At 41.8% G+C, this 12,943-nt stretch overlaps 1 protein-coding gene across 8 annotated transcripts in view; it reads left to right on the forward strand.

Annotated features, from left to right (window-relative positions):
- Positions 1–12,943, forward strand: part of REV1 (REV1 DNA directed polymerase) — an 83,816-nt gene that overhangs the window by 64,820 nt on the left and 6,053 nt on the right. For all 8 annotated transcript variants that reach the window (XM_057558249.1, XM_057558248.1, XM_057558251.1 and 5 more), the window contains 4 exons: positions 1,975–2,094; positions 7,425–7,645; positions 7,918–8,090; positions 12,674–12,776. In XM_057558249.1, the coding sequence (XP_057414232.1) occupies positions 1,975–2,094; positions 7,425–7,645; positions 7,918–8,090; positions 12,674–12,776 (617 nt within the window). The remainder of the gene's footprint in view (positions 1–1,974; positions 2,095–7,424; positions 7,646–7,917; positions 8,091–12,673; positions 12,777–12,943) is intronic.

A 12,943-nucleotide genomic window follows, 5' to 3' on the forward strand; every position in this document is an offset into this window, starting at 1 on the left:
AAGTTGGAATATTTCTTGTTCTTCAAAAAAAAATGGGGAATATTGGATGCAATGTATGTCAACAGTATTTCTTTCAAGTGAACAGAGGCGGTATTTAAGGCAGTGCAGTGTGAGTGGGGTTTGGAGTTCCGTGTTGTTGCGTCTTGTGGTAACTCAGTTACTTTCTGAAGCTTCCTGGACCGCTCAGCCAGCCCTGTCTTCACTCTCTCTCGGGGCCAGAAGTTGCTGTTATTGACTCACCCACCCACCCCCACCCCCCCCGTTAACCCCCCCCACAACCCTGATCTGTTTTGTCTCTCAGCCCAGTGTTTGCTTCCTCAGCCCTTCCCGTTATCGGTCCTCCTCTTGTCGACTCTCCCAGCTGTGTGCTCTGGAGCCCCCTCTGTCACGCTGAGCTTCCCCGTGTCCCTCCTGTCTGAACGAGCCCAGTGCCTCTACCCATAGGAGATCTTTACTGCGTACCTGTCCCGAGAGGAGGGCAGGGCGTGCAGCCCCACGCAGGGCCTCGTGCCAGAGCACCACATGCAGGTCTGGAGGCGGAAGCGGGAGTGAGGGGAGATCCTAGGCCAGAGCCTCTCTTGGGGTTTGTGAGTGAGTTTGATTAGGAGATGGTTGGGGTGTCTGGCGTGGGTGTGAGAGCCGCACTCCCAGGAACTTGCTTGCTCTCTTTAGGAATTAACCAGCCCTGGGAGGGCAGGCACTCCCCGTCAGAGGGATTTTTAAGATGTCAGAACGTCATAAGCTGCAGAACATACAGAGCATGATGAACACGTTAACAGCATCCCTCCAGTTACGAGCAGGCCGCCCTTTGGCTCCCTGGCGTGTGGCCTGCACACCCTTCTCAGCATTCGTTTAGGACTTGCCTTCTGGAGTCCACTGTCAGGCACAGGTTTAGTTCTTTGTTGTAAATGGTATTTATTTTAAATTTACAAGTGGGATGATATGAATATGTCCTTTTAAGTTCAAGCACATAATTAAGACAAAAATCCCAAATGATGTTTCCACTTCTCAGCCCTCTTTTCTTCAGACTCACCACTTTTATCATTTTAGTGTGCCTTTCCAGTACTTTTTCTCTTCATGAATATCTATACATTTACCCTAGGAAAACACACCGTTCTTAATGTAAGTAAAACTAAGATATGTGCTTTATAGAAGTCTTCTGTAATTCATGGAGATTTTATTATTTACACAGAAGTTCATCTGACCCCATTTAGGTATTTCTCAGATGCCTGATACCTTCTCGGGCTCCAGTAGCCTTCTCTCTGCTCTGCGTTAGTTGTCTGTGTCCATTCACACACCTTGGACCTCGCTGTCACTGTCTGTCTTCTTTTTTAAGGCGCTCATACCCTCAATTTCTCCTCCACATGTTCTGATCATACAGTGAGACATCTGGTTCTTTGGGCTTTTCCCCCCAAGTCCAATGGCATTTCTTTGGCCTTATTTCTACCCAGCGTGGATCCATTGGTTGGTAAAATGAGGGACTTCCCGGGTGGTCCAGTGGTTAGGACTTTGGGCTTCCACTGCAGGGGGCCCGGGTTCGATCCCTGGTCAGGGAACTAAGATCCCCCAAGCCACGTGGCATGGCCAAAAACAAACAAACAGATAAACATTGGTTGGTAAAATGAACTGATTGCCGATCATTGCCCACAATTCCTATAAACCTCCAATCTTAGATTAGGACTGTTTTCTCTATTCCTTTACCTGGGTAGGAGATGTTGAAATGTCACGTGCTTTGGAACAGAAGGTAACATCTGTCCAGGAACCATGCTGGTTATAATCTGTAATACTTAACAGAATTCTGCCAGTTGTGTACTGTGCTTGAAATGATCAAAGTTGCACATTATTTTCATTCTCTTTAGAAATTTGATAGGTAACCTGTCTGTAGATGTCTTTGTTAAGAAATTTTGAAAATAATTGTGAATATTTCTTGAATGACTTCTTTCTTTCTTTCCTTTTTTAAAAAAAAATTTATAGGTTCTAATATCCTCCTGGCTAGAATGGCAACTAGGAAAGCAAAACCAGATGGCCAGTACCACTTAAAACCAGAAGAAGTAGATGATTTTATCAGAGGTCAGCTAGTTACTAATCTACCAGGTAAATACAGATCGTTTCTTTTTAACTTTTATTTATTGTAAGTATTCATTAGTGCTTTTCATAGATGTATAACATTTCTTTCTTTTTTAAAAAATGAATTAAAATTTTTTAATCTTTTATTGAGTGCCATGGGAAACAAAATTTAGAACTCCACAATGAATATCCTTTCAGTTGATTTGTCAGAACCTTAATATAACATTTTAGTTTTGCCTCTCATGTGTTTTACTTTAAGTATTTAAGTATTTCTCAAGTACCAAGATCAAGGAATTCTAAGAAGTCATATTTAAAAGAATATGATGAAATTGACTTTCGGTTCTTTAAATAAATCAAAATTGAAATAGTGTACTTCTAGACCCAAGATAAAGTTTTGAAAATCGATTCCCCTATTTACAAAATTGTCCTTCCAAACTAGTGATACTTTTCTGAGTTTACTAAACAGTTTTAAAAGTAGAAAATGTATAAACCATATTAGGAAGAAGAAAACCTAAAATGAAGTATTGTATTTTGTTAACTCAGGTTGAAGTAAAATGTCCAAAAAGGCATACCTTTCTCACCTAATGGGCAGGATGGTTAGTTATCTTACTTTCTTGTGTAGTGTGGCTAGCTAACCCAGCATGTAAAAATCTCTCCTTGGAGAAATCAAGTATAATTCATTGTAACTGGAAAATGGTTGCCCTTTGGGGCCGTGAACAGATGTAATTTTTGTGTGTAGGGCAGTTCATTTCACAATTATTAAATATTTAGACTTGCTTTCTATGGTAGGTACCTCTTTTTAAGAAATTTCTCTAAGCCATATAGTAATCCAGGATACCATTTCAGATCATCCTCTCCTGTTTTTGTAAAGCAGCCTGCGTTAGCTTTCACAAAGCTCCCAGGTGTTTGTGGTGGGAAAGTTCAAGAGAGTATACTTTTGGTGAAAGGTTTTTTTTAATTCATTTGTTGTTAAAAGTTTTAACACTTTTAACAGTGGATTTAGTGGTATTTTTAGATGCATGTTCTTAAACCTAAGAAAAGTATATCTGAACTAACTTAGCAATTTTTGTTATAGGCCAAAAATATTAAATGACCCAAATGCCATTTTATGATGGGTTAGTTCTGAAGCCTCCTGACTCCCTAGTAAATAACGTCCAAGAATGTGGTAGTATCAGAAATGTGAAATATGACATTTTGATGGTCAGTTTGAGGTTAAATTTGAAGAGTAATTAACCTTATAAAATCATGCTAGCAAATTACCTTATTAGACAACACAATTTAGGAGTTTTAATAACATGTCTTATTGCAGCTTTATATAAGAAGGAACCAGTGTATTTAAAGTGCATGTGAAATTTGAGTTCAAAGTTATCATTACTTTGGCGTCTTTATTAGTTTGCTAAGGCTGCCATAACAAAATACCATAGACTGCGTGGCTTAAACAACAGCAGTTTATTTCCTCAAGATCCTGGGGACTCGAGGTCCATGAGTGAGCTGCCAGCGTGCTGGGTTTCCTCTGAGGTCTCTCTCCGTGGCGTGTAGGTGACCGTCTTCTCCCTGTGTCTTCACATGGTGTTTTCTCTTTGTGTGTCTGTGTCCTGATCTCTTCTTATAGGGACACCAGTGCTATTGGATTAGGGCCCACCTATATGACCTCTTGTTACCTTAATTACCTTTACGAAGGACCTTTCTCCAGTTAGTCACATTCTGAGGTACTGGGAATTAAGATTTCAGCATAGGTATCTTGAAGAGACACAGTTCCGTCCACAGCGCCATCTTTATACTGCATCAATTTTGTAAGTGTTTTTTGTTTGTTTGGTTTGGTTTTTTTTACACAGAAACAGAGAGGTTTTAGTTTTAGTTCCTTGAGCTAGTCATCTTACCTTTCACCTTCATTTGCTTCCTGGCTGGAAGGACTTTACTCTTTGAAGGGCACGTGTGGATTTACGTGTCCTGGTTGAGTTCTTAGGCACAGCCTTGAAGTTCCTAAGAGAACCGTGAAATCTGGGGGAGGCGGGGGCGGCCAGGATCGGCTTCCTCTGGCGATCCGCCCGCTCCTCTCGCCGCCAGAACCAGCTGGTAGCCTGTGGCCGCCCAGAATTGTTCGAGAGATCTTCATGTGTAAGACCATTGACTTTTATAAAAATCCCCAAATTTATTGTCAGGAAGATTTAGAACATTTCAGTATGTAAAACGTCAGCCTTTTCTGTTGTTACTCCTGCCCTGAGATGGTAACCCGTCTCAAGTACAAGCTGTCCCTTTGAAAAAAGGTTCCACATGCATGCGGGAACGCTGTGCGGTGGAGGGGCCCACCCAGTAGTAAGTTGTGAGAATTCTTACAAGAAGGAAACTTGTTCATCTTTGTTAAAAATTCGTCGTCTCCCAGAGATAGCTGAAGATGAATACATGGTGACTATTGACACTTTGTGGCACATGCTTTGAGTAAGTCCTGCTCTGTAACCAATAACCAGAAGCGGGTCCACGCTGAACGCGCCTCCCCCCTTGTCCCCCGCCAGCTCCCTCTGTCCCTGTGTGCCCTGACCGGTGACTGAGCACACGGCGTGCCTGGCACACAGCACACGATCGTTACAGCCGCGTAAAAGGGGAGCACACGCTAGTGAGTTTACGAAGGCCCCACAGAGTAATGACTGCATGTTGTGCTGGCGCAGAAATTACCCAGCGAGATCTGTTTAGCTAATGAAAGAAAGGACTGTCCCCAACAACTGTTTAAATGCGGTAACTCTTTCTGCTGTTTCTGTGGCTCTTTGCAAGGCTTTCCACCCTGGCTTGTAGGACCTTCTGCCCCTTGTCCGTCCTTTGCTGGGTGTGTGCACCCACTCTGAGGTTTCCGTCTCTTTCTTCTCGTGTCAGATAAGCACCGCGGCCGTGTAGGTGTACGTGACCATCTACACTGTCCTGATACGGGAACCACTAGCCAAGTGAAGCTAGAAAATTTTAGGTTAAATTAATTAAAGTTAAATAAAATTAAAATTCATCTTCCCCGTTGTACTGCCCACATTGCAGTCAGTGCTCAGTAACCACATGGGGCGGGTGCCTCCTGAACTGGGCAGCACAGAAGAGAACGGTTCCATCACCACAGAAAGTTCTGTTGAACGGTGCTAACTTAGATGGCAAAGGTTGATGCTTTGGAACTTGACTTTTCTGCGTCCCTGGACTGTCGAGGTCCGGGTGCCGGGAGGAGGCGTTCCTGGCTGTTCTTAGCCTGGGCTCGTGGTTCCCCTTCAAGGACAGATGCCACGTCTTCGTCCAGTGGCTTGACTGGCCGCTTCCACAGCTGCATTTTTCTTCTCTCCTTCTCAGAACCTTGGTTCTACACTAGCACATTTTCCTTCATGTTTCCCTTTCTAGGTGGCTGCACTCAATTTGACTCTCAAGACCCTGTTACTTCCTCCTTAGAGGGGCCTCCTTTCCGTAAAAACGCTCACACGAAGCAATCAAACTAGCACCCATTCGGGGTCTTGGTGCTGATTCCAAGCTAACTGTTCCCCCCTGTGCAAACGTCATAGGGGTTAGAGGTAGACCATCCATGCCTCCTTCCCCCACTCAACTTCAGGCCATTCCATTCCATTAGATGAGCTTGTAATGGAGAGGAACCTCTCTTCTTCCGTAGAGGGACAGTTCAATTAGATTAGGTTGATCGTGGTTAACTTGGTGATATTTAATGTAATAGCCTTTCTTTTGTACCTCTTAGTGAATAATAATTGTGTTCTGGTATACTCAGGAGACTCTCAAAAACTATAGGTTTTCCCCCTGCCCATCCCAATACACACAGTTAATGCAGGATTATTGCCTCTTGCTGATTTTGCAGATCAGGGAGAACAGATCAGCTGCCCAGATGTGTCAGGGAAAGATCATGATCACATCTTGAGGGTGGGGAGTTGGGGCAACGATGGGACGGAAAAAAATAGAGACAGAAAGCCTTCCCTGAACACGAACAGCTGCATAGAGTGTCTCTCTGGCTTTGGCCACCCTCGTATCTGATTTGTCCCTTCGTTGGGTTCCTCCTCCCCATCTTGAAAAATACTCCAATAGGTTTCACTTAGAATTTTGTCTTTTTGTGAATGGTCTTCCTCTGGAGGGTTCTCTTGTTGTTAACTCAGACTCTGCTATTCTTGCTTGTTCTCTGTTCTGACTTGAACTTGAAAATGGCACAAATGGGGTACAGCACCCTTAACACCTTTCATCTGACTTCCATTAGGGGACAGATTTTCTTGGGCTAAACTTGTCTCGCCCACCTCTGTGGTCATAGACCTTTTGTAAAGTTGACCACCTCCCTCCTAACCGTGTGTCTGCGTAACTGCTCCAAGAGGTTCTCCTGGCAGAACCTGGACGAGAATGCTCCTCCCCCCACCAGGGCCACTCAGAGAACTGGAGCCAGAAGTGACAATGACGGTGACAGGTAGGCGACCCCAGACTCCACTCTGAGCTCCCTGGTAACATCCTACAGAAGGCCAGACCGCAGTCTTCCTCACTGATGGACACTACTGATCTCATGGTGTGGAGACCATTTTAATAAGAGTTTTAGTTCCCCCAGGTTACTCTTAAATCGCTTTCCCAGACTTGTGTACCTTCGTTAAGCTTTTGGGTACATGGGGAGCAGCAGAGCTCATGAGCATCTTTTGGGGGAGGCTCCAACCTTGCATCTTGCAGACGGTGACGAGGGGCTGCTGCACGCTGGCCCAGCTGCGGGACACTGACTGCCCTTCCAGGGAGATCATCTTTGTTGGGAAAAGACATCTGCCTGTCTTCCCCTCGCTGCTGCTTTGCTCAGGAAACTTCATCCCCACGTCACTTGTGCCACTTTGTCCAGTATGAGAGCAAGTGACATGTGGGCTTGGACCTCTGTCATGACTTCTTGTTTTAGCTCCCATTCAGAGAAAATGTGGCTGAACCATTGAGAAGTTTGGTCCTTGCCAAAATCATAGTAGAATCCCTAACATTCCTGAGTCTCCTAATAAGTCTGTAAGTCATACTATAGACTAGCTTAAACGAGTCTGTAACTTAGTTGATTTTGTAAATAAGATAGAAAACTTTTTAATCAGTAATAAATAAAAATCACATTTTTTGGAGAACTTACCTAGTCATACACATTTGAAAAGTTCTGGTTCACCTATAGGTAGAGTCCAAATTGAGAAGTAGCTTCTGGAAATAACTTTACTAGGATGATTTGCACCAACCAAAAAAACAATTCTTAATCTATGAGATGCTTCAGTTATGTCACTTCAGAATTTTAAGGGAGATTATTTTAAATTAGTTGTTTGTGCATGAATAGTTATTTCATAATGCTCAATTGTTTTTAATAGCTTATATGCAGAATTAAAGAACTGTCCCTTTCCTAGGAGTTGGACGCTCAATGGAATCCAAGTTGACATCTTTGGGAATTAGAACTTGTGGAGACTTGCAATATATGACCATGGCAAAACTCCAAAAAGAATTTGGTCCCAAAACAGGTCAGATGCTTTATAGGTTCTGCCGTGGTTTGGACGATAGACCAGTTCGAACTGAAAAGGAAAGAAAATCTGTTTCAGCTGAGATCAACTATGGAATAAGGTTTACCCAGGTACTGCTCTCTTCACAGGTTTTACCTTATATTCTTTATATTTTCACGTAGTCCTGTCTCTCCAACTAGACCATAGACTCTTGATGCTTGAAATTAAGTCTTAAAACTCTTGCCTTTCCCAGAACTGGCAGAATGTTTGTTTTTAAGTAGACAAGAGCAGGGCACTAAATCATACACATGTTTAATATTGAAAGTTAATCTACTTGAGAAGAATTGTTAGGCATGTAGGAAAATAACATGGAGGGTATTTTTTTTTGTTTGCCTTTCTGTAGCCAAAAGAAGCAGAAGCTTTTCTTCTGAGTCTTTCAGAAGAAATCCAACGGCGACTTGAAGCTGCTGGCGTAAAGGGTAAACGCCTGACTCTCAAAATCATGGTACGAAAGCCGGGGGCCCCTGTAGAAACTGCAAAATTTGGAGGCCATGGAATTTGTGATAACATCACCAGGTAAGCTTATCTTAAAAAGGATATTGGATATTGATGTTTCAGTGCAGGTTATTACAATTAATGGAAAATGAAAAAAACTGAGGAAGAGTATGAATAAAAATCTGCAAAACGCTGATGTTCCTGGACATTCTGCGGAGCCAGGTCTCAGCCCAAGGCTGTCAGAACTACGCTGACTTGCCAGGTTCCAGGCCAGCCTGTCTGTGTGTCCCTGACCGGGCAGACTGTTCTTGGGGTCTTGAGGCTGTGGAGTTTAGTGCAGGGACAGAAAGGGAGGCGGTTGTGGACTTGGCGGAAGGGTCCTGCAGGGAAACGTCAGTGTAATAATTCAGAAAACGATTTCAATGAGACATTTACTTCATTTAGGGAGGTGTAATTTCTTTTCGTGAAAAGATTAATCAGATTATGGTAGTCTCTGGAAACTGGTAGAAGGCATTTTAAAACCCTATTTTTTTAATGTGAGGGCCACTAATATAAAACTTCATGTAAGATTTGTGACCAATATGAAAATACCTAATTTTGTATGCCATTTTATACTACACAGCACACTGTATCTTAAAGCTTTCGTTGATTGACAGATAAATTAAAATACAGTGTAGTAGTTTCCTCTTGCTGTCTGTGCATTTTTAAATATCTTATAGTTTCTTAGAACTGTATATTGTGATGCATTCAGCAGTACCTAGGGGCTCACTCTGTCTAAGCAGAATAAGAAAATCAGCCTTCATTTAATCCTTTTTGGAAAATCCAGATATTCCAAAAATCTAATTACAGCATTAAGAAAAACTGGGATTTTAACTACTTTATTTCCCCCAATTCAAGGATAATATTCATTCGGCTTTTTTGGTAAGCACATATCTGCTTGCTGTTATTGGTATTTGTTCATTTTTGTCCTAAACTTTTAAAAAAGTTTTATTTTGAAAATTTTAAACATGTAAGTAGAGAAAACAGTGTAATGAACCCCATGTACCCATCACCTGATCTCCACAATTGCTGGTGGGTACCTGCACCATCCTTCCTCTCCTTCCCCCCAGTTATTTTGAAGCAAATCTCAGATACAGTATCATTTCTTCCACAGATATTTCAGTGTTTATCTCTAACAAGACTTTTGTTTGGTAAACACAGGACAGTTCAAAAGTCTGCCTGCATTGCTGGCAATAAAGTATACATTTTGCCATGCCCTTAAAATAAATATCTTTGGATGAGACATGATAAGGCGTAAACAGCACGTGATTAATTGAAACAAGTGTAATTTTATAAATGTAATAAGATGTAGACCAATTGTAAGCCATTAATTTAAGCCTAACATTTTGGTGGTATTGTAACTGCATAAGAAATGCTTTAGGTGAGAGCTTATGAAATATTATAATACTGATCCTGTATTTCCTCTAATTCAGGGGTTGGCAAACTACTTCCTGTGGGCCAGATCCAGCCTGTGGCCTGTTTTTACATGATTCATGGGAGCTAAGAATGATTTTTATATAAAAGATTGTAAAAAATGAAGAATAGGTGAAAGAGACAACAGAGTACAAGCTGTTTTCCATCTGGCCCTTCCCAGAAGTAGTCTGGACCTGTGCTGTAGTCAAACTGAAGTCCTGTGTGGTTTAGTAAACTCAGAAGTGTATAATAATTCTGTAATCTCTTGTAATTGGCCTTAATCAAAAGCTGCATGGCAATCATGTGACTCACAGGCACATTTTGATGCTGTCATCGAAACGACAAAATTTAAGTTGCATCAGTCAAAGAGCCACATGTAGATTGAGATCTGTGGCTTGATTATCACTTGGGAAAATTTTTCTTGTAACAGGTTTCCTTTTGGGAAAAGAATTCTTCTTGGAGTTCTTTTCTGTATATGTGTTTTTAATTTGAATTGTGTGTGTGTATATATATAATATATATATGTATGTGTGTGTATATATATATATATATATGTAAATGTGATAAACGAAATTGAAAAGGTCAAATACAGCCTCCAGTCCTTTGCACCTCTCGCCAGCTCTGAGCACCACACTTTTCAACCTTTTTGTGGTTTCTTCTGATATTTACATCCATATTTCTAGATATATACCTCGTTTGCCTGACTTGCTTCTGTAGAAGAGGGTTTTCTCCCTTCTCTCCTCCACTGCCTGTTGCTCTTCTCCCCAGATGCGTTTCTTTCCTGTGCCCCCAGTCGGGTCGGTGGGTTTTGGTTCAGTCACTCTCCACTGTCCCGTTATTATGACCTGTACATACTGTACATAGCTGGTCCATAGTGTCCACTAGGATCACATTTTCTTTCCTCTTGAATATGTTTTTCCTGGAGTTAACTGAGTATCTCGTTTTGCTTGCTTTTTTGTGAATTTGCCACTGAGTTTATCCCCAAACTCCCTTCCACTGTGACTGTGTTTTAACACATCAGCAAGTCTGTTACTGGTTTGATCTCTTTTCTTGGAGGCCTTTCTCTTGGGGCCCCCAACCTGCTACTCCGGTCTGAATTCGTTTATTTTAAGACTTGCTGAAAAGTTGGAGTCGTGGGGTGCCCCTTCTCTGCGTTGGATCCCTGTTTTCCTAGATCCCTGATCTCCTCGTATCTTGAGAAGGAATTCATGGGTGTAAACCTGTCTGTCCTCATGCTCAGTGGTGTGCTGACTTAAAGGTTATAAACATATCTTAGAAATCATTTTTCCTCAGACATTTAAAGGCTCCACTGTCGTCATCTTTTTCGGGGTTACTACTGAGAAGTTCACTGCTCTTCTAATTGCCTGTTCTTTATAGGAGATCTGCTCTTTCTGGAACTTTCAGGATCTTCTCTTTATCACAGGTGTTCTGGGATGGTATTGGTTTGTCTTCGTGCCAGGTACTTTGCCAGTATTAAATTTTTCATTTCTATCAATACTAACATTTTACATTGGAGTTTTAAAATTTATTCTTTGGACATTAAGTATTTATAGTATCTCTTACTTCACAGATACAGAGTTCTCTCTAACCTCTTAAACGTTCTTCAAGTCCCAGTGTCAGTCTGTTTCTCTGAGTTCCTTTTTTCCTGTTTTGGTTGCTGTCTTTTATATCAGAGATTTTCTTCAAGCATTTATCTGTCTGATAGTTCTTGGCTGTTCATACGTGAACTGCTGAAATGTTGTGGGAGCCTCTGCACTCTTAGTGGGACACGCAGACCAGGGGGCTTCACTCTGGGAGGGCGGCTGGAGGGGCTTGGTCTTTGGTTACCTCAACCAGCTGGTAGCATCTGCGGTTCTTCCTGTGAGATGTTCCACTCAGGGGCTGGGTGAGAAGATGGACCGGTGGCAGCTAGTGTTCTGGTTACTCGGGAGGAGAGGGGTCTGGGTGGGAAGGGGTGTACTGTGCTGCTTCCGGGCGAGGGGCCTCGCTCTTCTTCTGCTGTGCCTGACCCCCCGTAGCTTCTCTGTGTCAACATTCCCATCTCTGGGAAGCCGTCCGGGAAGGAGGATGGCCAGCTGTGAGAGCCTGCTTCCCATGTATTCTCTCCACTTCCTGTCAGACACACCTGACACCTCTAATTGCTGAGCTCTTCTGAGGTTCTGTAGCATGAACTGGCTTATCTCAAAGTTGGTGCCTTGCTTTAGGCATTTAGCAGGCATTTGAGTATTCTAAATTATGGCTGACATTTTTCCTCTCCTCTTGTCTTCTGTCCCTTTTCTATCTTTTAAGAGTTTACACCTTTCAAAAATAATTTCAAGTCCATTTAGTGTTGTTTTGGAAAGAAATGAAGATAAACACGTGTTTAAACCACTATGGTCCACTACAAATCTTGCTTTTAAGTTACTATTTATCTGTGTGAAATAAATTTAAGGTAATCATTAGGAAACAAACCAATGGAAATTTTTTGCAAATGATTTCCTTAAAGAAATAGGTACTTTCCATAGATAAATACATAATGTATTCATAGTACTGAAAAAAGAGAGTAAATGTAGTCTTGGGCACCTGATATTGCTGGCACATTCTCTGGTCCCCCTTGAGTTCTTACAGGTGTAAAAACTGCATATTGTAGTCTCTCTGGATTTTAGACACACGCCACCATACTTCCTTCCTCAGAGGTGTGCACACGTTTCTGCGTCCGCACGCCCGTGTACTGGGCATATTCACATGTGGAAAATAGAGTCAGGAGAATCTGGGAGATTCATCTTTCTCTTCTGAATATTAACCGTACCTCAACATAGATAATCTTGCAACCTAAAACATCTCTGGGAATCTAAAACATTGTACTTACTGCTCAGGCTTTAGTTGCAACATAATAAGCTTATATTTGAATATACATTAACTGAAGTACATTTCTTTAAAACATTTTTCTCAACTTATTTTTGGTTGACCAGCTCTCTGAAAGTCCCAATGTTCTTGATGATTTTTCTTTTCCCACTTGTTGCCAATGTAATTAATTTAGCATTATTGGCTTCCTTGAAGGAAGACTATCTCCTACTTTTTTAAGGATCATATTTAATACTTATTTAAACTTTTTGATAACTTGCTTTACAACTTTAACTCTTTAAGCCGTTCCATACTACTGAGGTACCAGGGAATACATACGGAATGTAGCTTTTGTTCCTCTAAAAAAGTTAGTTCTGTCACTTTTACAGGACTGTGACTCTTGACCAGGCAACGGATAGAGCAAAAGTAATTGCAAAGGCTGCACTAAACATGTTTCATACGATGAAACTCAACATATCGGACATGAGAGGGGTGAGTAGTAACATTTTAAAGCAGGATTTTCTGGAATGTTTTTCTTATTTGAGGGTTGATTGGAGGGTGGTCATGGTGCAGTTTAGGGGGTTTATATGCAGCTTTTTCAGCTCCACTGATGTAATATAAGAAGAGAAACTGAAAAATGACTTTCTCATCTGAGCTGG

The sequence above is a fragment of the Balaenoptera acutorostrata genome, chromosome 12 (genome assembly GCF_949987535.1).
Source record: "Balaenoptera acutorostrata chromosome 12, mBalAcu1.1, whole genome shotgun sequence".
Taxonomy (NCBI): domain Eukaryota; kingdom Metazoa; phylum Chordata; class Mammalia; order Artiodactyla; family Balaenopteridae; genus Balaenoptera; species Balaenoptera acutorostrata.